This window comes from Passer montanus, unplaced genomic scaffold, assembly GCF_014805655.1.
Source record: "Passer montanus isolate IOZ18808 unplaced genomic scaffold, ASM1480565v1 scaffold4, whole genome shotgun sequence".
Lineage (NCBI taxonomy): Eukaryota > Metazoa > Chordata > Aves > Passeriformes > Passeridae > Passer > Passer montanus.
This window is the reverse complement of record NW_024368818.1, coordinates 14,139,513-14,167,232: the sequence shown is the minus strand read 5'-3', so window position 1 is coordinate 14,167,232 and position 27,720 is coordinate 14,139,513. Positions and strand designations below refer to the sequence as shown.

Sequence of the window (27,720 nt, the reverse complement as noted above, 5' to 3'; positions counted from 1 at the left end):
TTTTTGGGTTTTTTTTGTAAATCAAAGCATTTTGCAGAACATTTTTTTTGGTTTTAATTTCCTTTGCTATAGGTTAATTGGGTTCGGCTTTATGCACAAGAGAGATTTCCTGAGAAGCAGACAGTAATTATTTCTCCATTGTCTTTACTAAAAGCTGCTTTGATTTTGATAGACTGGCCTTTTCTCTGCCTTCTAGACTTACATAGTACGTACAAGAAATGAAATTAGAATAAATGACAAAACTTTGAAGTAGCTGATATTTCAAATATGTCTTCTATAGCTGTCCACTTGATGACAGAATAGCAATTAGTTTTGTTTTCCATTTTTTTCTCTTACTGAATTTCTTTATAGACACTTGCGTTTTGTCTTTAAGGATTTTTTTCTGTTCATGACAGCTATTAACTGCTTTTTACATATTTTGATGTGAAAAAATATTCCCCTCCCTTTACACATATTTTTTTAGCTGTCTAGAATGGATCACTTGGTCTTTTGTGTTTGTTGAGATAGTAGAAGTTTTGTTGCAGCATTTTTTTCCTGTGTTGTATGATTCTTTATGAGATGGTGCAAAGGTCTGCCACAAGTGTTTCTTTAGCCAGGTGCTAGTGAAGCACATTTGTTTTGTAAGGTACTTCAAAATGCAGAAGAAATGAAAAACAGGAAGAGGAATTTACAGACACAGCAGCTGAAAACTCTCATATTTTAACAAGGATGTCATTCTTATTAATTACCCAGAGCTGCTAAAATTAATTCTGGTGCTGAATGCCTAGGGACTGGTACTGGGAACAGCTACTGAAAACATGTGCAATTTGAAAATAAGTCACTTGTTCTCTTAATATCTTTGACTGAACTAGGAAAAACCAGTTTAAGGTGGTAGAATCCATTATTTTAAAGAAAGCCCAGAATGCATAGCTGCATAGTAGTACTCAGCAGTGGAAACCAAATTATAAGTGGAACCATAAAAATGTGAGGGAATTTTTGTTCTCTGTCACATACTAATATGGGTAGCTAACTCCAAATTTGAAATGGTACAACTGCAAACACACACTGGACAATAATTTGGTGGAGACATGTATGATATGTTTGCAGCCTGTCCTCATGTGACTATAATAATGAACTATTTCAAGTTCCTAAGTCCATGAATGGAAGCTCATATTTTAGAACACTGGTCTAAATTTCATGGAGCCAAAATTGGTAGCAAATTTGTGCCCAGATGTTTCAATGGCTGGAGTGTTACAATTAAGGTATAGCTTCAACACTGTTCAGACTTCTAGCATCTTTAAGGAAGAAGTCTTCCCGTGTTATCCCCAGAAGCAGCTGGCAGTGATAAGCAGGATAAACTTCTGTACTTGGCTCAGCCCATATAACCTTCTGCCAGACAACCCTTGTTATTCAAAGTAAATAGCAAGAACCTGTTCTCCTTTTAGACTCCTCTGCTGAAACCTTATTAAGGACTCAATGATATAATTACTCTGCCTGAAAAGGATTTGTGTGCTATCTCTAGACTTAATTTATATTTGATTCTTCATAAGGGATGGTATGTGTGTGTGCCCATGATGAATTCAAGTAGGGGCAAATATACATTTTGTTTCATCTTGTCTCCTCATATGTAATAACAATAAATAATAATCTCAGATCATTATTTATTTTGCTTGTAGTGACCCAAGTTCTTCACCCCTGCGAGAATGCAAGTCCCTGGCAACATGCTAAAAACACTGAAATGAAATAAGTGCTAGAAGTGGTGAACTTCAGTATACAATTATGAAGAAGCAAGTCATAGTTTCTCCCAGAAATATAGAAAAACTTGGATAACTTGATGCAGAACCAAAGGTGTGTAAATTAAGTAAATTCTACCACTGTAATGTTTTATTTTGTTGCTATTCCTCTAATTATAAAAAGCTTTTAAGAAAACTTCTACATGCCTATGTAATTGTTTCCCTAGGTAAAAGACAATTCTGCCATACACAAATAACCTGCTAGTGATATATCACTCAAGTTATTTAGTTTAAATTAATCTCATACTACTTTTTCTGTGGAAATAAATGACAACAAAACAGAAAAGAGAAATTATACAGGGCAAAAAATGATTTTGTCAAGTCCTGAATTTTAGAAATAAACAATTATTTGCAATTATTTTTCAGAGTAGTTTTCTGTTGTGAACATCAAGAGCAATTATTTATATTACTCTACAAATCTTTTGATGCCTGCTTTCCTCATGAAAATCCCAGCTGACATTTATATGAGTGACTTTAATTTGTAAGTATGAAAGAAACTACAAAGTGAGAGAGAGTTGATGGACAAAACCTTTGCCAGTGACCTCCCAGTGCAGCCACCAGTGCTGCTGATTCTGGTAACTGCTTAGCAGCATGCCTGGTTAGATTGGGAAATGGAAGGTCTGGTATCTGAATGAAACATTTCTAGTGCATCAGTGGTCATCACCAAAATGCAAAAGTGATCCTGGTATGAGGTGTATCTTTATTCCTCTACTACCATGACCTCATTGTTATTGTTAATTAAGGTAACTAGAGCTGTGTTATGCTGTCTGAAAAAAAGCCCTTTCAAGCACCTCTGAGCACATCTCTGCTACACTGGAGCATTCTATTCACAGGATGGAGAGAGGACAATGACACCTCTTGAACTCTGAGCTCTGCTTCCTGAGTTCCACTTAAAGTAGAACATACTTTAAGGTGTTTTCAGCATTACTTGGTCAACCTCATTTTTCAGTTTTCATTGCTAAAGTTATGAAGTGGGAATTGGGAAAAATAGAAACCATCACCTTACCTGACACTGAAATCAAGTGTAAAAGCAGTGCACAAAAAAAAAGAAACACAAAAACCACACACAACACAAACAAAAAACCAACAACAACAAAAAAAATTAACTCTCCCAGTTGTATCTCCAAATTCAAGAGTTGCTTTGACTTCTGTCTTCTGCAAAGAGCATGCAATTGGAGGAACTTTACATGTTTGGCATGCCTAACAAAGAATTACAGAATTATTTTTGTGTATGTGACTTATCAGGAAAATTACTCCTTTGAGTTATTAAGCAGTTTCTTGTTCATTGCATTCGATCAAATAAAAAATGTATATATTATGCAAGAAATGCAAAAGAACTGATGTTCTGATGGCTGCTTTGTGAAAGCTTCATAAAACATTTCTATAGTTGATTTTATCAAATATGTGTGAATGATTCTCACAGGTGATAAGGATGTTGTAACTTCCCTAACTGGAAATAACCTTACAAGGTGTCACATAATGTACCCACTACTTCTATTTTTATGTAATTTTTCATCTTGAAAAATCCAAAGCCATTTTTAATACTAATATAAAGGGATAGTTAGGCCCGGCCGTGGAAAATGTCCACGACAAGGTTAGACACAAATATGATGTTGCACTAGGGCTTTGAGGACATGAGCTGAGCAACACTGCCCAATACGAATTGCATGGCATTATTTAGACTGTAAGCAGGATTTGGTCAGTATCATGGGACCTCTTTGTCCCATGAGATGATGAGTTTTTTCATCATTCACAAATGGTCAGGCCCCTCTGTGTCTTTTTTCATATGCTCTTCATCTCAATGACTTCTAGCACTGGTCTGATACTTACAGGGACACAAGAATGTACCTACTTTCTGTCCTGCAGTGTCTGAGTTCTCTCTGGGAGATTCCCAGGCTATTCAATGGCAACTCTGCTGAGCTCACAAAATTGGACAAGGACCATTGGCCAGGACATTGTGGCTGGAGACAACAAAACACAGCCATCAAATGCAATTGCACTCTCTGTTAAGCAGCAGGTGTTAACTGTTTGAGTAGGTCTTGCAGCTGACAATCTTGCTGTGGAACTATTAGACTGACAGAGTTTCCAATCTTTTTGACTGTTAGGGCATCCTCTTTAACAGGAAACTTTTTTCCTCTCTACTTGACTCGGATTGATTACAGTCTGGAATGCAAACAGATTCTTCACTGTGAAGATATAAAAAAGAAGTTTTTCAAATGTGTATATGTGGCCAGGTAAAACAGAGCTGAATACTGTACAACAAAATACATTGTCTGACAATTACATGCAGTTTTCCACTCTTCAAAGTTCTATTATATATTGATTTCAGATAGCTTTTAAATGAAGAATAAATATTTCTGAAGGCAATGCAATGTAAGAAAAAAATTCCAGATGGCACATAGACAAGAAACCAGCCCAGTTGACAAAAAATATACTTTGTGTGCAACACTCAGCAATCAATGTTTCTGAAGGTATTTTAACTGCAGGCGTGTGCTATGTGTTGTGAGTGTTGATGGCCTTATGTATGTGTGTGAATGCTGTACCCAAGAGAAACATAACACTGTGCAAGTGTCTCCCTGAACACCTTCCTGCAATAATAAAATTTCCTGAGGGAAGTAACATTTGGGAAAAGTGATGGTATAATTTGGTCACCCTGTGCTCTACTGTTACATTTATAAATATCCTACAGGGCTTGATAAGGAATGAGTAGATATTTTAATAAATGGTGAAATGGATCTTACACTTTGTAGAACACAACACAATGGCACAATGCTTCTTCGAGCATTGTTTCACGAAAGATGTATAACCATCTTTGGCATGAATGTGCTTATATATTTATGAAAGGACATATATGGAGAAATGAAAATTCTGTCCTATGGGACAGTTCAACTTTTGGAAATCTCAAAATGAGAAGAATTGCTGAAATCTCCAAGTATTTCACAGAATTAAGCAGTTTGAAATATTTCAATAGGAAAAACCTCAAAATAGCCATACTAATGCAGTTAATCCTAGTAACATTGAAAAAAATCTAGTATTTGATATTCATTAAATTGTAGCATTGCTTAATGTAATGCAAAGTATAATGATAACAAAACAAAAAATAAGTATATTAATTAAATTGAGAAAGTTATGAAAAAGATTCTTTAAACTGTATTTAAAATTACTTTGAAACCTTTCCTTAAAATAACTGTAAAACTCAGCACTTTTCCATAAGATATTTTGATTAAGAAGAACCAATATTTTCATGTTGAATATGTTTTTATCAATCAGTTTTTCTCTGCCCTTTTAAAAAGTTTTTTTGGTTAGACTTAATGTAACCCCTAATATGTAGTGGACCTAACCTTACTCCAGGTTAGAATGCTGCTTCTTTTCATCTGCCCAACTGTCTTAATGAGTCAGGTGCAAGATTTCTCCTCCCCAAAGCACCATATTACAACAACATCACACAGGACATGTGGTTCAGATCACTGGAATGAACATGGTGCAGGGTTTTTTTGTAGTCAGATGGAACACATAAATCAGCAGTGGCAACATGTTTTGGTTTTCTTTTTTTTCTTTTTTTCTTTTTTTTTTTTCTTTTCTAAATATACTTTATGGGATACACAGGAATTACAGACAGAGGATCTAGCCTGGAGTTATCCAGGGCTGCTCCTTCTGTTCACAGACATATCACACTGACCTAAGGCCACTTGCTCTTTGCTTACCTGGTCATTGTAGCTCGCCCACCATTCCCCATACTCCCTTTTGGGGTGAAACACTCTATTTCCGACTTGTGCGGGGGGGCCAGTCTCCTGCCTTTGTACCTAATAAATCACGACAACAACAGGAGCAAACAGAGAGAAGTGATTGTGTGCCCAGCTTTCTTTGTCAGCTGCTGTGCAAAGGGCCATGCACATGAATGTTACTGTGGCAGTGGTAGAGAAGAGTGCAAAGCAGCTGTGGCAGTGGTGGAATAACTCCATACAGCCCCAGACCAGTGTTAAAGCCAACAGGGTTATGCAGGACAGGTGCTCATCGTTTTCTTTATATATATACATATATATACCTGAATCTCTATATAGGAGGAGCTGAATAGTTTTACAGAATAAATAACATGCTAACACATTAATATTTTTTGGAGTTAGATCAAAACAGAGAAATTAGACCAAAAAGAGATAAAATCTCTTTAGAGAGAAAAATTGTAAGGGAAGCAACACTAAAGTTAAGAATCAGTGGGAAATCAGATGGTGGCCATGTCCTCAACCAACTTATTTCCCTGATCCTACATCTTAGTAATATGTGGCTTGTTTCACTTTTCAAAGCAAACACCAGTGTAGTGGGCTGGTTTGATAACATTGGTGTGGGCTCACAGTTCATGTTGTTAATGGGACTTCCGCTCTCCACTGGCAACAAATTGAAGTTAGATTACTTGCTGAGGTCTTGACATAAAGTCAAGTGTGATCAACCCCAAACCTAGAGCCCAGTGCACTACTATGCATATTTCATGTACAAGACCTCGCACTTCAATGAAGAAAAATCACTTGGATAAACAGTTTAATACTTGATCATCTAATTGATTCGTGGATGGGATACAAGATAAGACCTAGTTGTTGTTTACTCTCTGGACACTCAGTTGGGATGCGAGCAATGTAGAGCTCTCATACTGTCTCCTGCCAGCAGTGAACTTCACCCTAATTGCACCAATTCTTGTGCTAGGTGTTTAAATGCCTATTTAAGTCCTTTAAGAAAAATTTGGGCAAAATAGCTGCATGTGTCTTCTCAAAGAGATAGGGATATCCCACCCCCAAATCCTATGAGCTGCACTGTGGGCTTTTAACACAATTCTATGTGGAAGCTTGCGCATTTAACACTGTTAAAATCACAGAATAATGGATTTTTTTTTTTGCTTGTTCATTAATCCAATCCAGATAACAAAAGTACCTTGAAGAGAATTACTCCGTAAAAGATAAAAAACTTGTATATAGAGAAGTGAACTAAATATTGGGTGCAGTTGTATTAGACCCTCAGATGCAGAGTATATTGCATAAATCCCTGAAGAAGAAGCTTAGTGAAACTGAGAGTGAGCCCGAGACAGCAAAATGAGGTGTATAAGTGCAAAGTCCTTTGGTTTACAAATTATAACCTTACTGAAAGGAGAACAACAGCAATTTTGCAGACTGGCTACCAAGGTTTTAAGACCAACTGGAGTGTGGTATATGTAGTGTTCCCAGATAGGCACAAATCTTGCACAGGACACACGTACTAAATGGAAGTAAATTCCTAGAGTAGAGAAAAAGTGGATGGGTTTAGAGAATAGATAAATTTACCAAAAAATACAAATAAAGCCAAACTGGATCATACAAAATTAATTGGGATAGCCAGGGAAAAAGAGAAGAAAGAAAAGAATGTGTAGAAACTTCACAGGAAAATAAAGGAAATAAACTTGAAGTGAAGATGCTAGACATCAAAAAAAGTAGAATTTAGGAAGAGCAAGATGGAAATACAGTTACGTTTAGAGTAAATAACCAAAAGAGATACTTTGGCTACCAAGGCATAGGGAAAAAATCTAAACTAGTAAAAACTGGGAGACTCTAAATGGTCACAATAAGCAGGATTCTAGAAAGTAGCCAAGAAAAAGGAACAAAATGTAAATGCCCTTGGTAATCCCATCCTGAAGAGCCCCAGGTTAGGACGGATGCTCAGATAAATAAACCCCCACAATGCTCCATTCCACATTAGCATAAATTTCACTACCATGAAAATCAGCAGGGACACTGTTATGAATCTCTCAAGTTTATCCATCCACACAAGAGCAAATTGCACCACCAGAAACAGCATGTTGCCTCATAAAACCTCAAAGCCTTGAGCCATATTAACTGCTACCCTGCCATTCATTCAGTGCTAAATGTCCATGGAATTATGAAAACAATAAACTAATCTCCAATCAATCCTTCTTGTGTGGAAAGTGCATCTAACTGTTGACAGGAAGCTTCAAAATTCTTTGAGTGACTATTCTGAAAAGGTATACCAAAGGTTCTCCATAAAATGTTCTCAACTCTCAGAGCAGACACAGGATATTACTTTGACTCAGGACATCTTGCATTAGAAAAATGTTCCCTTCCAGGTTGTTAAAACCAAGGATTACTTTAAAAGAGCAAATCTGTTGAGAGGGAAAACCCTCAGGCATTTCTTTGCAGTTGACATAAGAACTATTAATGTGAAAAGTAATGGGGTATTTTGGAAGAGTCATAAAACAGTACAGTGTGAGCAGTATTCACAAGAGCAAATTTATTTTCTCATTTTCTCCAATTCCAAGACTATATATTGGCTAGGAAAAAAAGATAGAAGACTTTGATTCTGTACAGAAAGGCAGCAACTAAATTCTAAATAGGATTTAAAATATTTTGGGTCATCTTTAAGTGTTTTTCTCACATTTTTTGGTGAGGAATGCTGATCTGTGTCATTTTTTTTGGCACAGGAACAAGTTCTTAAGGAAAATATTTAATGATAAATACTAATGTGTTTTATAAGTGTTGATCAGTGACAAGAAATTTGGGAAGTAATTCCCACTAACTCAGTCACTGCAGAGCTTATCCATTTGCCAAATGCTTGGTCACATCACTCTATCTTACACAGCAGTGCTCTGCTCTCCAGAGAGCCTCACTAGAGAGAAAGAAACTCCTGGGCTGAGAAACCATGACTACACTGCCTTGGTTTTTAGTGAAGTCAATTTATATGTGATACATGGTAGGAAACACCAATGAGACTGCTTAGGTTTGAAGGACTTCTAGACTTTTCTCTAGCCTTCCTCACCTTCCAACAAAACCTCTCTTGTAGAACTATATTAATGGATACTCTGGGAAACAAAGGGGGAATATTGGGTATCATCATCCTGAATAAGATCAATAGTGATTCTCTAAAATCTGTAGAGGTTTATATATATAAAAGCTGATTAGCTTTTATATATGTGTAGACCCTACTTTTTTTTTTTTTTTTTTTTTTTTTTTTTTTTTCTGTGCTGACAAGTCTCTAGATGTGGGCTTTTTTAGACTATGCCTCCACAGTAGATCCAGGTGCTGGTATCCTGGTGGTCTTGTCTTCATGTTAGGATGAGACACATCTTTGTTCATCATCCCTTGTACTTCTGCTCTTTCCCAGTTTCCATGCAAAAGGTGTTGGATGCCTTGATCAGCAGCACATTTCATATGGCTGCACATCCCCTGTCAGAAGGATGTTGGCAGAGGAGACCTAGAAGTTGTGCCAAAGACTACATTTGTTGATAGTGTGGTCAAAGATATTCTTGAATCCTTGAAAAATAATCTATGGATAGAATGTGGATGGTAATGCACAGGTTCTGTTAAAATGTCCATACGACACATGGTGAGAGGTTTCTCAAAAGACAAGAGCTTGCAATAGCAAAAAGTAGTTTTTTCAAACAATCTGTCTTCAGAAAAAAACCCGACCAATTATAAACTGGTTTTTACTCTTTGACATAAGGGGATTTTTTCACTTTTTCAGTAAAAAAGTTTAACTAACTGAAGATATCTGAGGGTATCTTTAGGTTTTTAAAATGCAAATAAAATGTAAATTTATTGTGTTGGAGATGGAGATCTGTCATAAATCCCTATTTCAAATACAATCTCATACTGCCATGCAGAAGTGTTATTGATTATTGAGTACCCAATGTGTGCTTGACACTGTTAACTTATATATAAGCAATATATTTCATCTGCAATGTTCCTTGGTATTGATATTAAGAAATTATGAAGAACTTAAATTTCATAGCAGCAGACTTAAAGCTAGCCTTTAGATTAGATAATATGTTTAAAGATTTCTGCATAAATGCTAAAGAATGGAAAATGAAAAATATTTAGTGTTTTTACTGTAGGGGCTGCTTTGAACTACAAATATACTGTATTTTTGAAAATTGATTCCGTGAGATTGGTCATGCTATCTTGAAATTGCAGCATATTGCACTGAATATTTTGAAAGAGTCTCTGTTTATTGTGTGAGATTTCCCCATTTATATAATGGCTAAAATAAATTTTATATTATTAAGCATGTCACTATTTTATTTTTAAAAAAAACAACATATAAACATTACTTGCTTAGCACAATTTCAGCAAGTAAAATTGCTTTAGAGCCAAACTAACCATTTTTTTTTTCAAGTGCAGCATAATATTTCACTTTTTAAAAATCTTATTCTAATTAAGTAATCGTATGTAATTGCAGCTTGTGAATTAAAATGACATTTTTGTTGGAATTATTTTCAAAGCATTATACTGGCTCAAGGGAAGATTAGACTGATAGTAAAATATTACCAGTCTGCTTAATTCCCCTGTTACAGAAAGGTTTTTCTGAAGTATTGGACAAACCACTGCACAGGATTTTCATGCAGTAGAGTCTTACATATATAAACATTCAATATATAATGCTATAGTCAAAACTACAGCAGATTAAGATTGTTATATATTATAAACATATATAATGATTATATATTTTATCAGACATCTGCCTTAAATTTCAGTCACAGTCATGAAAATGTATTTGTCACCAGACATAGCTCTCAGCCATATGAAATGCCATCTCTTCCACTAGTCTACATCAACATTCAGGATACAAATACAAAGACCATTCATTATAATTCATACAGGTGCTCCCACAGTGGCAGACTGCTTCGTGACTTGGTGGACCTTGGAAGGAGGAGGGTGCATGTCCTAGTCTTTTGTTTATCAGATTAATTACAGTGCATCAAATCAATTGCAATGCCAGTTTTTATCAAAGTTTGACATAGAAAGAAGCAGAAGTTCCTTTGGGAGACAAACCTGGTAGACAGTACCTACATTGTGCATGCTAATGAACATGAGACCACCTGCATGGCTTCTCTGGGTGCTCTCCAGCAGGTGTGACAAGGACAGTAGTGATATAGTGTATGGTAGCCTTTATTTGTGTTCAGAATTTTGGGAGACAGGCTTGAAGATTAAAAAGAAGTAAAAGAGATAGACACTGCTATTAACAATTAGAAATTCTTCCTTCTCTAAATAAATATGAACTTTTGGATCAGTTCTTCACTGTCCCTTCCTTTTCTTTATTTTCAGTACAGTAGCAACCATTTTGCAACCCAAAGCATATGTGGGTAACAGTAGGCAGGGAACTGTTCACAATGTCATTTAATTTGCAGACTTCAGCTATGATATTTGTTTCAAAATGATGGTAACAGTGTCTTAATAATATAAATAATGCCGAATATTAGGCTTGAAGATGTGCTCAGTTAATGCAGCCAAAAAAATTATATCAATCAATCAATCAATCAATCAATATTTTAATTAAATTTGAGAGGAAAATTAATAAAACAGCACTAGCACGGTACACAAAAACATTGTAATAAGGTCATTTAAGATTATAAATCCATTATACAGATGGAATGTTTAAGCAGCAATTTATCAAAAGCTTTCAGTAATACCTTTCACTGAGTTTTATAAAATATTCTCCAGTCATTTCAGAGTATTTGAAGTTTAATTAATCACTGTATCAAGCTTGTCTAAAAAGACACCAAGACTAAATTATTTAGGGAAAAATGAAGGACTCAAATCATTCAGTAATCTCTCAATCTAAATTTTTGTGGTATATTAGATTAAAATAGCTCCAAATGATCCATTTGGGACCTGATTCATTAATAAATGCAGACTAATCCATCAAAAGGATAATGACTTTCTCTGAAGAGTCTTTTTTTTTCTTTTTTTTTTTATCCTGCATGCATCAAAATTCAATTTTAGCAAGGCTATGAAGCAAACAAATAGCATCTTGTGTCACTATGCCTGGATTTTTTTTTTAGATAAAAACAATACTCTTTGGGCCAAACCTTCATCTCATGTAAATTGTTATCTGCTCTAATAAACTAAGTCATGTAAGAAGCTTAGCCCTCACTTTTTGACCATCAACTCATAATACAGAAGCACCTAACCACTTTTGTTCAATGTGGAGTCAAGGGTCCCATTAAATAGCATCTGGAGAAGCTAACTTACTTTTTGGTGCACAATGATTTTTCTCTGACGTCTTTTGCCCTACAGTAATATGTGGTCCTGTTTTGAGCAGCTTTTCTACTTTTCAGTTTCCAAAAGGATTTATTGCATTGAGGTGGGCAATGGCTAGAAGCTGGTCACTGTTACCACTGTTACTAGCTGAAAGATGGTGCAATCATTTCTAGAATGTAACTTAAGCATTAGTTGTCCCAGTTCACATTCTTTAATAGTCTCCTAATTAATTCTCTGTACACACAAGAGCTGTTTAGCAACACTAAAAATCACTTCTAAATTATTTCTTTAGTCTATAAAAATTCAGGATTTAAAATAATGTCCTCCATTTTTTTTTTCCCCCATGGTGACATAACACTGGAATTGGAAAGATCTTTTACTGTAAAGCTGTTATAGCAGCCTGATGGGTATAAGACAGGTAGGCTGGGACCTCTTCTCTGACACTGACTGACATTAAAAATAATTTTACTTTTCACCAGGGTAGGAAGTAACTATTTTTTTTTCCCCAATGCTTTTTTGCTTTTTTCTTTTCCAAACAGTGTTTATTTTATACAAGACAGAACAGCTCCACCAAATTCCAGTAGGAAAGCAACCCATGCTGTTATATATTACAAGCTGCTGATATTACTCCATACAGCAGGTTATGCACCAGTTTTGAGCTCAGTCTTGTGGGTTTACAAGCTGTTCTATATTCAGTTTCATGTTTTCCATGTTTCAGTCAGTTAAACTACCCATAGAAACTGCAGAACCAATGACTTTTATGAAATCTCTGACTGTTAGTCTAGAGTTCAGGAAAGTTGTGCTTTGCCTTGTTTTGCCAGGCAATGGACATGATGGAGTTTTAGTCTTAGTGTACTTGGTGACCAATCAGATCACCAGGAATATCTCAGACCTTTGGTTATACAAATTTTGAGTATGAACCTATAGGCTGCTTCCTGGAGAAGTCTGGTAAGTAAAAAGTTTTTAAAAATTAGTTTGGAAGTGGGTTATAGTGTTCTTTTGTTTTGATTCAAAACGTGTCAGAGAAATTGTTCAAGCTACATATATATGAAGACAAAACTGGCGCTTGCACTATAAAAATGTGTCTCAATAGAATATGCTGTGGCAGAAACTCAGGACCAGTATCTTTCTGAATGGGTCTGCACATGAGGAATGAAAACTAGCTTCAGCTTTCCATAAAAATCTCTCCATTTTTCTTGTACTCCATCTTCTTTACAGGACTAAAAGTTTGTGTCAAACAACAGGCCTGTTTCATATCTCAGGCAAGTTGCTGAGGCATAGGAAATTTGAATCTTTCCCATTTACATTTGAAATCCTAGTAATACACGCACATACTCTAAAAAGATTTGATCACAGCTCAATGGCCATGACTTAAAATCTATCTGCTTATTCATGTATGTGGCTTTCAGCCAGTGAAAAGTTGATGTCTGGATAGTGGGAATTGCATGGGTTGCATCTTGGAGACCTTGGCATGGTGTGTGTAACAGTGGCAAAAGTTTTTTCTGATGGGGTTTCCCATTTGTCTGGAAAATCAGTATCTTCCCAGGACTTTCTTCATAATGCAGCATAGCAGTAGTGAAAATGAAGTTTTCACATTTCGATTCACTTGGTCTTTTTCAGTACTTTATATGGATTTCATTCACATTAGAAGTTCAAGGATTTCTTCTGGAAACAAGAATTGACTTTTTGAGAAACTTAAATTCAGACTTCTGAACAAGCTCATCCCAAGATTTCAGTGCTGAAATATGGCATGCAGATGCATTATATAAAACTTATACTGGAATATTTCTAACTATGAATGGCAGCTTCTAGGCTGATACAAGCATATTTTCTTGTCCAAAATAGCTCCTGTTGGAATTGTAATAAAATACCTATGGTCAATCATAAACAGAGAAATAGAATAGAGAAGGGAGGAAACCTGCTGCTCCTTGCAGAAACAGAGCATGCAGTGTGCTGGTAGACACCTGTTTCCAAAATATTTAATTACGGCACAGTTTGGGACTGCCTGATGTCTAATTATGCACTAACTATAGACATCGGTGGTCCAGAACTAAATCCAATTCAGTGGGAAAAAATATACCTGTTTTCTTCATAGGAGAAATGGAATGGCAGTTATCAGCATGTGAGCCCAGGCACCTGATGGCTTTTTCTGATGTAGCAGTGTAGTGCTTGAGAGGGAGAAACCTGATTCTGAGGTGGAGGTGTGAGCATTTTTGTTTAAGTTTAGTAATAAAACAAAATGGTGGCGATTTATATAAGAAAAAATTTGTGCTTCCCTAATAAACCACAGGTGGGTTTGGATCACTAGGACAAGGGATCCCCAGTACTGGATGAAAGCTGTCAGTACTATCACTTCTGCAGATGTACACAGAGCAATGCTCAGTTCTGTAATAATACAACGCAGGAAAAACTTCTTAAGTGGGTAAGACAATACATTAAAAAAAAAGGTGAGTTTTCTGTTTAGTTTTACAGGCACAGCTTGTGTTTAAATATTTGGGAAATGCTTCATCACATAGTAAATCCATGCAGAATAATGTATCACTGCCACACCAAGTTATTAAGCTTCAGTCTGAAAAAGATTTGTGAGAGAAGTGTCTCTCAGATAAGATGCAGATATTTATGTGCATATTTCTTCTTCTGTCTAGTATTGTGCAGTTCACAGCTGTTTGGAGTAATTAGGCATAAAACATAGTCAATGTATCTTGAATACACCTAACATTATCTGGCTGGCTGGAGATGATTCTTGCCTTTAGAGTGATCATAGCTACCTGCTTGGGTTGCAGACAGAAAGTGCTGCTCAGCCTTCTGGCTTAGTTAAGATGATGATAATCAGGCTTGTTTTGTTTCAGGAGGGTACTTTTGGCTTGTCCTGGACATCTATATGTTTCTCTCTTTTGGGAAAAATACTGGTAGGATTTTAAAGACTTAAATAGAACATATATATGTGAAATACAGTATTTAGGAAGGTTTTTAATACTTTGCTGGTTACTCAGAACAGCTTATTACTTGTTTTAAAGGTAAGAAATCCTACTATTCTTCAGGTAGTTTTGGGGAGATGAGTGTAAGCATGGAAAATGGAGCATGTGTGCCATTTAAAGACACCTTCCAGAAGACATAAACAACTAGTGGTTAATTTTTTTGTGTGAAATCCAGGACAATGATATTAGAAGGCTAAGAAGAGCTTTTGAACATCTGCACTATTCTCCAGGTCAGGGTAACATGACTGAGACTCTTTAATGTGCAGTCCTGACTAGAAATATCATAATAGCAGCTCTTGTAGAGAAATATACAGCCTTTATCTTACATGGAATAGCGAGTTATCTGAGAGTAAGGAGAGGATAAATTAGCCCTGTATTTTTGGCTCTTGCAAAAAGGTTGTGTAGCATATGTGATAATAATTCCTGGTACCTCAAGGCAAGATTTACTCAATGTATTTATGGCCTTCCTAGTCTATATGAAACTAACTGGTAAAATGACTGGAATCAGAAATTTCAGATGCCTCTCTGCACCAGTTATATGACTTTGACTCCAGCTCTGTAATATTCTTCTCTGTGAAGTCACTTCTGATAATGTCAGGTTCATTAAACCCACCTTAAATGAGGGCAGAATATCTTTTGGTGAGTACTGCTGAATCACAATAGCCTACATGAAATGGTTTTCATTTCACTGGGTAATGAATAGTTTTACTCTCTCCTTCTACATATTTCAGTATGTGAAGATTCATTCCAACTCACAACCACAGCTTGCCTGGGTTTTCTTAATTGAAGAACACCCCATGCAAAAAGTCATTTAGGACTTTAACAGATGCATTGCTTTATTTAGGCAAAAGCAGTCTTGTTATCTGTCATTTTGTGGCTGATGTGAAAGCTCTGAATGGAGTGTTGGCATTATCTGTTTGACAATGATTTGATGCAATGCTACACTGTGCTATAAATTAGTGTCAAGAAGCAAAATGCTAATGATAGAGGCCCCTCTATGCACTGGTGACTTAAATAGCATGTTTCTTTAAAATTCAACAGTGACTCACTCTCTTTTAAATAAAACCCCTCTGAGCTATTTAAATAATGCCATGAAGTTCTAGTGCATATTTCCTTTGATTCTGAATACTTTGGTGTTTACTTGAATAACTTTCAAAACAATCTTTTCAGCATTGTACTGAGTAATACCTTGAAATCTATTGCTTTGTGTAATCAGACTTTTTTTTTTTCAAAGAAATGTTTGATTACCATGTAAATGGTGGAACTCTGTTTGCTCATTTTCTGCACTAAATGAAATTGAAGCTGACAGTGGTTTTCTGTACTTTATTGGAGATTGTGCCAGGCCTAGGTGAAGTTCTGAGCACCATTTTAAATGTACTTATCATCTTTTTTAGGACTCTCTTTTGTGTAATTGAATTGGTATTGACTAGAGAGAATTTCCCAGAACTGATGGAATCATTTTGCTCTTGGATGCCTAGACCCTTCAGGCACACCCTGACTGAGCACTACTAAACTCAGTGACACCATCACAGCTTAATTGGCTGGGGATTCAGACACATGTATCAGGAGGATCTTCTTTGCTCCAGTTTTGTGCATTAATGAACACTGCTGATGACATATAAATTTTTCTCCAAGTTTCAAATGCACAGTTCAAATTCTTTGTATCCAGGGAAATATGTCAATGTATCAGCTTTCTGCTGCCATTTTCATCCCTACACACACATACTGGGCACTCTCAAAGCTCTTTTGGATTGAAGTAGTTCTCAAGACAGATCTATTGAAAAATGAGTCTTTGTTGTTGATGATCTATTATATTCTGCTAATATCTCCTTACTGCAGATATTATCTACTCACTGAGGGATGTAAAGAAATGAAAGAGAGTCCTCAAAAAGAAGAAAATGCATCTTGTCATTTAGAATATTTAATAACGGGGTATGCTCTTTTCTTTTCAGAACAAAACAAAGATTTTAGAGCAATATCTTTCCAAACCAGACCTGAACAGATCACAAAAATTTCCTTCCAAAGCATGAGATCTTTCTATCATCTATAACTTCATCTTGTTGTGTAAAAAGGTTGCAAAGTGGCAAATGACTTCTGCAGCAAAAGGGAGGGAAAATAATGATGATCTCAATGAAGAATGCCTTCTGATGAAGACATATTTTGAAGAATGACTCTTTTAACAGTCCCAAAAGTTGCTACAGGGCTTATATATAATTCAAGTACTTCAGGTCATTTATACAGAGACACAAAAGTTGCAGAAAAGTATATTTCAGGTAGCCATCACTTAATCTGAAAAATGATTTATCATTTGAAAATATCCTACTCTGCACCTGGAAAGAAGCTGGAAAAAACCCCATCATTAACTGATCATAAGTATAAAATATCTTGTAATGGACTGGGCATTTTTGTACCATTTCAAAGTCTCTGAAAGAGAATCATTAGTAATATTCTGACAGAAAGAAATAATCACTTTGGCATAATATATCCTGCAGGTATTACTAATAAAATCTTCCCTGAGGTTTAAATTGCGATTCACATATAAATGTAAGTACAAATTGTCCTTGTTCCATGTCAACTGCAGTTATGAACAATGACATGTCTGGAAATATTTGTATTATCAATCCATGTGTGTTTCAGTGAGGAGAAAAATCTAGCTACCTGTCACATCCAGGCTACATATACATAGCTGAGGAATGACAAAATTGCTTCTTTGCAGTTTCATATAAACAGATTTTTTTTTTTAATGCCAGCAGTTAAATAACTTAAATTATTCTCATAGCACCCATACCAAAAGTGAAAGGATCAAAGGATGAAAACCAACCACTGGGCAGGGTGCACACCTACTGGTTCTGTTTATGGAGCAGGACAGTTTCCACTCCAGAGCTCTCCTTTCTCTTTAGTGTTCACTTAAGATAATTTTTATACATTTAACATACAAGTCATCTTCATGATTGCTGAATTCAAATACTATATTAGGAAGAAACAAAGATCTGTTCAATGGCAGGAAGGGTAGACAGAGCAGAGCCTGTGAGAAGCTGAATTTGTTAGCATTAGGAAGATGTTTACAGAAAAAGGTAAGGAAGAGAAGATAGGTGAGGACAAAAAGAAAGAAATTAGGAAGAGATAGTATAAGAAAGGAAAATCAAGGGAGCAGGAGCTAAAAGGTGTAACAGAAGAGCCATACAGAACAAATGCTCACATGCTTTGGAGAGGCTGCTCATGATGACTCTTGTGTTTAACATTCCACCTCAATTATGGAGCTCTAGCAGCAACCCTGTTGTCTTCCTGCTGTCACTAGAGGCAACATACAGACACTATGAAATTCATTTAAGGGAAAGAGATTGTAAATGGATGCGTTCAGGACAAGGCAATGAGTTGTATTTTTTCTCTTGTTTTTTTTTACTCCTACAGTCTTGTTTTTCTCTCTAGATTAATGCACTGTTGTCACAGCCAGCACTTCCAACTTTGTTTTCCCATTGCTTTGTCAACAGTTTTTGCACAGCATTTTGACTAAATCAACCCCAAAACTTGCAGATGTGGGACAGAGGACTCACTCTGCTCCCAGTCCAGAGGCAAAGGAGATTAGCACACTTCCCTTTGTCTTTCCACTATTAGTAGCTTTCAGAAGATGACAATTGCCTCCCCACACTCCCACATTAGAAAACTTTACCTAAGCGTTTCACCAGATGATCCCCTTCTTTTCCACAGGTTCACCAGGCTGCTGGAGCGGCTGGCGGCTGAAGACGACTTGCCATCCCCGACGTGCATGCGGACTACCGTCGATGTGGTGAATGCACTGCGCACATTCCTCTCTGGCTTAGCGAGGATGATGTAGACTTTGGGCACAAACATGCAGCCAAGGGCCACCGTGGCACTCAGACTCACTGAGAAACACATGGTGATTATCTTGTAGTTGCTCCCAAAATATATTGGCACAAAAGCCAGCCAAATGATGCAGGTGGTATACATGGTGAAGGCAATATATTTTGCTTCGTTGAAATTAGCTGGGACATTTCTTGTCTTAAATGCATAAAAGGTGCAGCTCAAAATTAATAACCCATTATATCCAAGGGGAGTCACAACACCCAAGTTGGTGGTGTTACAAATCAGGTAGACCTCTCGGATGCTTGGGTAATCATGCATTATGTCTGGTGGCTCCATTATAAAGAGGGCAACTATAATGCCTAGTTGTATACATATCAAGATAAATGCAATGACCAGCTGGGCGCAGGCACTCATGAACCTAGGTTTCTTTGTACAGATTTTCTTCTTGCTTCCAGCCAGGATTCTTGCAATGCGGTTGGTTTTAGTTACTAGAGCAGAATAACTCATAGCCGGCGAGAGGCCGATGCCAATTCGCTGAAGGTAACAGTAAATCTGTTGAGGTTTTGCAATCAGACAGAAAGTGCACAAGTAACCCAGGCAGATGCCGGCCAGAATGATGTAGCAAAGTTCTCGGCTGGATGATTTGACCACTGGAGTATCACGGTACATTATGAACACAATTGTAACAAACAGCGTGGCCAGCAGACCCAGACATGCAAAAACAACGGCTGCAATAGGTTCGGGGTCGCCCCATCTGAGATACTGGACTGGGATGAGGTCACAACCTGCAGAAAAGAAAAGAGAAAGGTAAACTGAAGTATGTAGATGTGAGATTCTTTAATGATAGATAGAGGTTTTCCTGGTATTTCTCTTCTTTTTTACTTTTCAGGAAGCTGCCATTGTGTGGAGTGTAATCTCAGATTGTGTTAAAATAAAGCCAATATAATGGCACAATAAGTACATTTCAATGATAGCTTATTTCAGTAATACACTTTATCTGGAATAGAACATGATGACCAAGCTGATTAAGATAAGTCACCTCTCAAAGCGCAGATTTACCTTTAAATTCTATGAAATATAGGAATTCATGAACAAATTTCTGGAGCAAGTTGGACTACCTCAGTTTAAAATGCTTCAGAGTTTGCTGCTTATTATTTACACTTAAAGGTCTAGATGTCAATCCTACTAATTATACTGTACACTATAAAGGATATTGGTATTTGCTTAATCATTGTGGAGAGAAATCTTGCAGATTCTAACTGTCAAAAAAAAAGAGAGTGTTTCTCAGATTTGCTACCTTATCTAGCTTATGAAATAAAATTGAAGTTAATAAATTAGCAACAAAGCTGAATTAGCAGGATACTTGTTTTTCAGTTTTTCATAGGATTCAGTAAATCATTCTATTTATCTGAGTCATAGAAAGTCAAAAAGACTTTTAATTCTACAATGTACAGATCAATAGACAGGAGTAAAAGCTGTCGAAAAACATGTTGCTGGCATCCCTTTTCTTCCCTCCTTTGTATATGCACTGTTGAGGCTGGATAGATATTTCTGCTTTCTGGACAGCGTATGATCTCTTCCAGAGTTTCTGGGCAGACTTAGTTGCTGTGTTGCTGACTACAGCCATAAGCATCTATCCTTGCATTTTATTTCCAAAACCTGAATCTCCTGTTCAGATCCTTTGACTTTGCTTGTTGTCATGACTTTTACTCAGGATGCTGATGGGTTCTGTGTCCTGTGGCACAAGAGTATATTATACCAGTGCCTACCAACAAAAGATTTGTTCTCTACTTTCCATTAGCAGGTGATATCCAGGCACTTCCTGGGAAGCAGGGCTTCAGTAAATGTAGCAATTTCTCCAGAACTAAAATGTCATAACAAAAAATGCACACACCCACACCTTTCGCTTAGGTTTTATTGCTGAGCAGACATTGTATGGTACAGGATATCCCTTTGGTCAGTTTGGGTCAGCTGTCCCTGCTGTGCCCCCTCACAAGATCTTGCTTATGCCCAGCATAGTGGTGAGGGAGGAATGTTGGAGAGATAGCCTTGAAAAAAGACTGCTGTGTTATCAGTGTGTCTCTAGCTACCAATGCAAAGCACAGCACTGCGAGAGCTGCTATGGGGAAAATGAGCCCCATCTCAGCTGGACCCAGTAATAACAAAGGGGAGGATCTTGATATTCTGGAATACAACTTCCTGAAAAAAGTGGACATGCTGGCATTGCCAGCCAGGGCAGGACAGCAGGGAGTGGACGATGGAATTGAGAAAATGCAACTAAAAGCTTTTATTTCTCCTATACTTGCATTAAGCTTGATTGCAAAATCTAAATGGCTTCAAAATTTTGTGGTTTTGTAATCATGTTGCTGTCTTCTGGTTAGATCATGTAGGGGAGTGTCATTCTGACTTCTGGCTTGTGACAAGGCACTTCACCCTGTGAAGATGGAGTGCCAGGTGCACACATCTGTATTTTCTGCAGTGAGCGTAGTTAGGACTGTCTGCTGGATATTTGGATGCCAATAAATTTCAATTATTTAGGCAACCTAGGATCTCAATGAATTGATGAGCAGGAGTAAATGTAGATATCAGGACTATAATTTGGGAATTTCTACATGTGAAATCTGTTGTATGCCTTTTCCTGCATTTTATGTTGAGTTTAGAGCTTTCCAAATCTGCCACTAACATTCTTACTGGCAAAAGTAATTTCATGAAACAGTATGGTTAAATATTAGGCCTAACTTCTTTCTTCTCTAAGCATTTTTGCATTCTGTGTCTCTACAGAAATAATATTTTTGAAGATATAATACCTTCAATCAGGTGGCAAAAGTACAAGGCAGATACTTCTGTGTTCTTGAAGAGAGTGGAAAAATCAGTAGGATTGGGGTCAATGAGTCTTTGACATTAGTGCAATTAAAGTATACAAATTTGCAGTCACTTCGGTGTAAGAGAATTGAGCTCCTTACTGAATACAGATTAATTTGCTATCCATACTTGCCTGCTTTGATGTGAAAAGCTTTTTCTTGCATTAATAAAATTATTACCACACCTAAACGCAAGAAAGACATTAGATTTTCATGAAACATTTTCACTGCATTAGTTGATGATACCTTTTTAACTCTTGCTGGTTTTATGGGTTTTCTTATTTTGTATTCAGTGTGAGAGAGATACTGTATTTCTTTCTGACTTTTTCAAGTTTAAAGTATCACAGTAATCACATCATAAAAATCAGGATTTTACACAAGTGAGAGTAGGGAAAAAGGGTGAAAACAAGAAGGAATCCTCTCTTACCTGCACATATCCCACTGTGGGTTCTTCCCCAGGAAGTTTTATAAGTAAATGACCTCTAAATCTATTTCTGATTTTAGCAAGACTTAACTAATATATTGTGGAAACTAATAGGTTCCAGCTTCTAACACTGCTACATATTCTAGACAGGAGATTTGAAGAGAAAAGGTCTTTATCTGGCAGTTGGCCTTTGCATGCAGACAATGATATAGGGGCTAAATTTTGCCTCATTTCTAACATTGTAGCAGAGGTGAATAATAACCAAGTGTTTCTCATTAGTTTCAGACTATTTCATGCCTTCCTTGCTTTATTACTCTTTTTTTACATTCTCTTGATGAAATACCTGAGAAAAAAGTTGAAAACTTGTCGTATTTTTTCCCATCACTGAATATACTTTACAAGGAGATTGCTAAACTTTGCAATGATTTATTCCTCAATTAAGATTTAAAGACTGGATCATCTTTACAAAACAATGATTGGTGTAGTTTTCATATAATAATTTTACAGGTAATGGTTTCTGACAATGGCACCTTTCAGAGAAGGACAACTAGATCAAGTAAAAGAAAGATGGGAAAACAGCACTGTCAGTGCTCGTGTTAGATTGATGACCTGGACTATACCAAGAAAAAAGCTGAAAAATGGTACCACAAAAAGAACTCATTCTTGTCAATGGACATGACAACACCCCACAGCCTATCTCTTACACTTTATCAATATCTCCAAATGCCTGGAAAATTTTCTTTCCTAGCTGGCTAAGAAACAGGTAGAATAAAGCCAGTAGTCTTGCCTATGGTGCCCAGTCTTGTCCTATGGTGCCTTAGTGTGCTGAGGCACTAAGGTGGTCTTTGGGTTGTGGAAAGACTGTTTGGACCCAGTCCAATTTGGAGCAGGTGTCGAGTTGTTCTGTGCTCAAGGATGCCTGGAGCTGCAGTAAAATTGGCATAAAAGTGCTATTATGCTCTGCTGGCCAGAAAGATAGCCAGCATGGAGCAAGACACCAGATAAACATGTGAATAGCAAGATGAACAGATAGAAAAAAAAACAGAATTTCATTTAATATGCTAGGGAAAGGTTTTCTTGAAGGACCCCCAAAAATCACCAAGAAAATACAGATCAGGATGTCTAAGGACCTTCTGAGAATAAAAGTAGTTTTTGATATTTTGGAAAAGCCTCTAGCTACTTCATGGATGGACTAAATTTTGCAATGAACAAGGAGAAGAAATGCTCTTAAAGGCCTGATGGCTGCCATAGGTCAATTAGTAGGTCTATTAGTATACTGTTCTCTTTCTGTAGAGGCAAATTTGTCCCTTATATCTGATCTTTCATATTGCATTAAAATGAGTTCATCTGGGAGAAGAATTTACAGATATAAAGCACTATATTATAGACCATATATCTGTATTTTTTGGATTTTATTTTGGATTTGATTCTTAGTGTGGTTTTAATTTGTTACTACAACCTTGACACCTAGAAGATGCCTTCAGCATCCATAAAAATGTATTGGCTTAGCATTGAGAAATCCCTTCCTTGGTAACCAGTACAAAATACATAACTAAACTATTTTCAAAGGTAAACTTGATAGAACAGGGACTGTGAATATGATTGACTCTGAAAAGTGAAGGAAATTCAATAACTTCTCTTAAGTTAACATCGTGAGCTAACGCTTACTGAATCTGCACATGGAGACTAAAACTGGCAGAAAATTGTTAGTTTAGTAAATTCTAAATATTTTTTAGTTGGATTTGGCATCCTGGTCAACAAGTTTGACCTGTTAAAAGAGATTTGGTTTCCTTGGTAATTTTTCAGACATCCTTCCAAGGTTATCAGAAGTCCAGACTTCAAGGTTGAAACACAAACAACGACCTAACCACATTTTAGTAATGAATGTGTCTTCATATGGTATTTAGCACTCATTATTCAAAGTCTATTTATGTTATGAAATTAAGTATTTTATATCAATGCTTCTAAATTTTTCTCTCATTATAATCCCAAAAGATGGGAGAGGGATATCTTGATTAGTTATTTAGGCTTCCACATGTATGGAAAGCTGAGATGCAAAAACGTGAACATCAGAATAAAAACCTGCATAAAGCTGATGGGATAGATTTTATAATTTTTTTTTCCAGACCCCAACATTATCCAAACAGAGGACTACACTCTCCAGAGTCCTCGGGGACATATCAGGCCCCTGACCTTCACATGGAATCTGGACCATCTGAAGGGAGAGAAGACATTAACATGCCAGAACTTTGTTCTGGTGCTATAGTAAATTACTGTAGTCACCAGTCCTTTGCCCTACTCTGGTGGGATCTTTTGAACTTGCTACAAAAGCAGGGCATGCAGAAGTGTCTTAGCTGCTGCAGCTCCTGGACTGGCACATTACTGAAATTATCAGCAAAGGTGGCTTTGCACAGTCAAGAGAGGCAGCTGAAGACTGGGCATGTGTGTATTCTGCCACCTCTGCAGGGCAGGATTTGGGGTTGATCACATCTTAAACCATGAAGACTACAGCACCTGCAGCTCAGGGGCTTGAGTCCCCAGTAACTGGATATGTAGATTTAGCTGTGCATTGCAGTAAGAGGTAAGGCCATGAATCTTTGAATAGTACATTAAAGTTACTTTGTGACCATATGGGAAATTATTCTTTAATTACACAAGTGTGCAGAATGATGGGAACAATGGATGAAATACAACAATCAGGTCTATCCTTATGCCAGTTCTACTGTTTTGATTTAAGTTTCACTAAAAATGCTGGCTCTGTGTGTTAATGTTTTGTTCCAAATGCACACTTTCCATAACATAAGGCACAATTACAAGTGGATCCTTCTGGCTTTGTTTCCTAGTTCCTGTTCATCCGGCCAGGGAGCCTCCAAGCACTGCTTGTTGAGCTCAGCAATATTGAATGAGCTCACTCGAGCCTGAAGTGCTGTGAGACTCACGCTGGACTGGAAGCTGAAGTTCACACCCTATCTGGAACAAGCTATTGAGGGAAAAATGTGTTGCAAACCCAGAACCAAGGGAGCAGAAAATGAGATTCTGGTCATAATATTGCCACCTGGACCCTTAACTCATCCACATATACCTTTTTCAAGAGGAATAGAGTGAAAGTGACTTATAGCAATGATTACATTTCCTTCAGAGTAAGAAATAAAAAGGAAAGAGAAATAAGGGGCACAGAAAACAGGACATTATTTCTGCTGATGTGCATTTATAACACTAGAATTAACCAGATGAAAATTGTGTTTTCTTACCCGCAGTCTCAATTATAGCCTTAACACTTATGATCAAAAAGCAGGATCCTAGTAATGTTTCAGCAGAAAAATCAATGTCAACACAGACTAGATTGTGTTATGACCTGTGTCAGATAATCGCTGAAATCACCCATGGCTGCAACATTTTTGCAAGAGGGAATATAAGAAAGCAGCGTAATGGGAGCAAGCAGATACCCTTTGAAAATATTTTGGGCAAGAGATTAATCACCTTTTGTTTGAGTGAGGGGAAGAATCCAGTCTTAGGAGACAACTGAGGCTCAGACCCTGCCGCACACATTTTTCAGTGCTTTCCATCCAAGGCTTTTTTGGATAACCCATCTCTTATCTATTAATTCCAGATGGGTAGCAAAATCACACTGTTATCCTGGCTTTACTGTACTTTATTTGGTGAAAGCATTTTTGTAGCTATAGAAAAAAATACATATTTCTGATATATACTCTCATCCTTGAATGACAAAGAAAACATTTCAAGAGGTGTAAATAGTTAAGCTCCTATTTTCATGGGAATCCAATTAAGAAAATCAAATAGTCAGCATATTTGGAATACACAGAGCCTGAGAAAAATGTCAATACAACCTGAAAATAATCCAATCGTCACTGAAATTAATATAATCTAATTTTCTTGCCATTCATGAGGTGACTAGACAAAACTTTGGTTTTGGTATTGTTGTATGCTGTCCTTGAACATCAGAAAGACAGAATAATTGCCTCTTTCTCATCCGAAAAGGTCATTAAATGTTATTGGTAACCGAACCAAGATGCTCATACATACACTGGAAAAGCTCTGAGACATTGAACAAAATTTATTTGGTCTTTCTAGAGCACCATTTTTGAATGCAGAAGGTCACATCCTCAGATTCTCCTAAAGCTTTTGAAAAGTTAGCATCAGTGTTGGTCATCAGCACTAAGAAAATCCCTTCACCTGTATCTAAACTTGTGTGGCACCTATTTCTTTTCCACCTGTTGTGAATATAACACAAAGAAGAGCTTTGAGGAAGAGAGGAGTGACTGGCATCTACTTCTGGACTTAAACCACTGAGTTCTCCCTGCTGTAGCTGGGTCAGTGGCTCAGCTTTACATTAATGGGTTGGCCATATTAATGTGTAAATTGGTGCTGTATTGTATGGATGCTGTCAACACAACACATGGGGACTTAGAGGGCTACAGCAGATTGGGAAGCATAACTCGATATTAAGCCAGGAGGAAGAAAATTACTTCTGGTACATGTTGGGATAGTATATATAAATCTTAAGAGAAGGAAGGAACTTACTAAGTTGCTGTGAAAGGAGGAGCCTGATCCCTGGGGAATTTTGCATGCAAAAGCAATCTGAAATTTGTGACAGAATAAAATGTGGGCAGTTAACATTCTCTTTCTTGCCTCACCTTCACTTCTAGGTGGAGAAATTTTCCAGTAACTGATTTATTGAAGAGAAACTCTTGCTCCCACTTACGTTTTCCACTACCTTTGGGTTCTCTGTGCCTTTCTGTACTTCAGCACTTCAAAGTCTTTTTCTGTTCTGAGAATAACTTTGTTTTTCTACACATATTGCATCCCTTCTGTCTTCCCCCTGCTGCATCTGACTTCTGATATTCCATAGTTGGCTGAAAAAGTGCATTAATCTGTCTTCCTTTCTATCAGTAACATCCCTGCCATTACATGTTTTATTTAGTGAACTTTGTGGCACAAAACTGATGCTGATCATTGAGCATAAGAAAGATGTAAGTAATGTTTTGTTATGTAAGCCAAGAAAGGATTCCAAATAAGTTCTTATCCAAGGTCAGATCTCTGGCAAACAGTGAGGTGCAGCTCCATGTTGAAAGCCATTTCAGGTGCATGGCTGATAAATTTACAGGACTCTCATCTGAAAGTGATCATGCAGGGAAGACTTATTCTAATGAGGTTTTGTATGTGTAGCCTTGTGGAGCTGACATTCCCTAGGAAATGGCTTTATCCAGCAGCAAAGAGACTTAGTATGCTGCAGTATCAGATGTAGGGACGTTTCAAGGAGATTGCTGTATACTTTAATAAACAGAAAGGATATTTCCTTGCCAGAATACAAAATACACCAACCTCTCCTTACTTTTAATGCACATTTATTACTAAATCCTATGTTTTAAACAAGATTGAAAGGCAGTTTTTTTATAAGCACAAAAGTTGGCACTAGGAATATGATCATTAAAAATACAGCTCATTATTTTGTATGGATTAACTGGGAATTGATTTATTAAAATCTCTTTGTGATACGAAGTTAAATAAGACAAGATTCAGCCATCATGCTGATAATGAACTGGGTGGGGACTAGGCAGCTCTGAAGTTGTGAGATGGGTGTCCTATTTATTACTAGGAGGGCACATTCCACCAGCTGTGCTCATGAAGGCCAAAGGGCGGGGTGTTTGGCTTCCAGATAGGGCCTGCCAAATTTGTGCCTGACTGAGGAACAAGTGTTAGATCTCCTGAGGAATGTTGTTTGGCACTAATGTCAAGGGTTCTTTTGTGTACAGATTGGTTTTAGTCCCCATAAAGGCATAAAATACATGTCTGATGCCAGAAAAATGGTTTGCAAAATGTAATTTT

The 27,720-nt window shown here is 36.9% G+C and overlaps 1 protein-coding gene across 7 annotated transcripts in view; it reads right to left on the bottom strand.

Moving 5' to 3' along the window:
* Positions 1–27,720, bottom strand: part of GRM5 (glutamate metabotropic receptor 5) — a 243,820-nt gene that overhangs the window by 11,129 nt on the left and 204,971 nt on the right. For 6 of the 7 annotated variants that reach the window (XM_039718435.1, XM_039718438.1, XM_039718437.1 and 3 more), the window contains 2 exons: positions 18,434–19,373; positions 5,477–5,575 (listed from right to left, as the gene is read on the bottom strand). In XM_039718435.1, coding sequence (XP_039574369.1) covers positions 5,477–5,575; positions 18,434–19,373 — 1,039 coding nt within the window. The remainder of the gene's footprint in view (positions 1–5,476; positions 5,576–18,433; positions 19,374–27,720) is intronic. The other variant, XM_039718442.1, reaches the window with a different exon arrangement.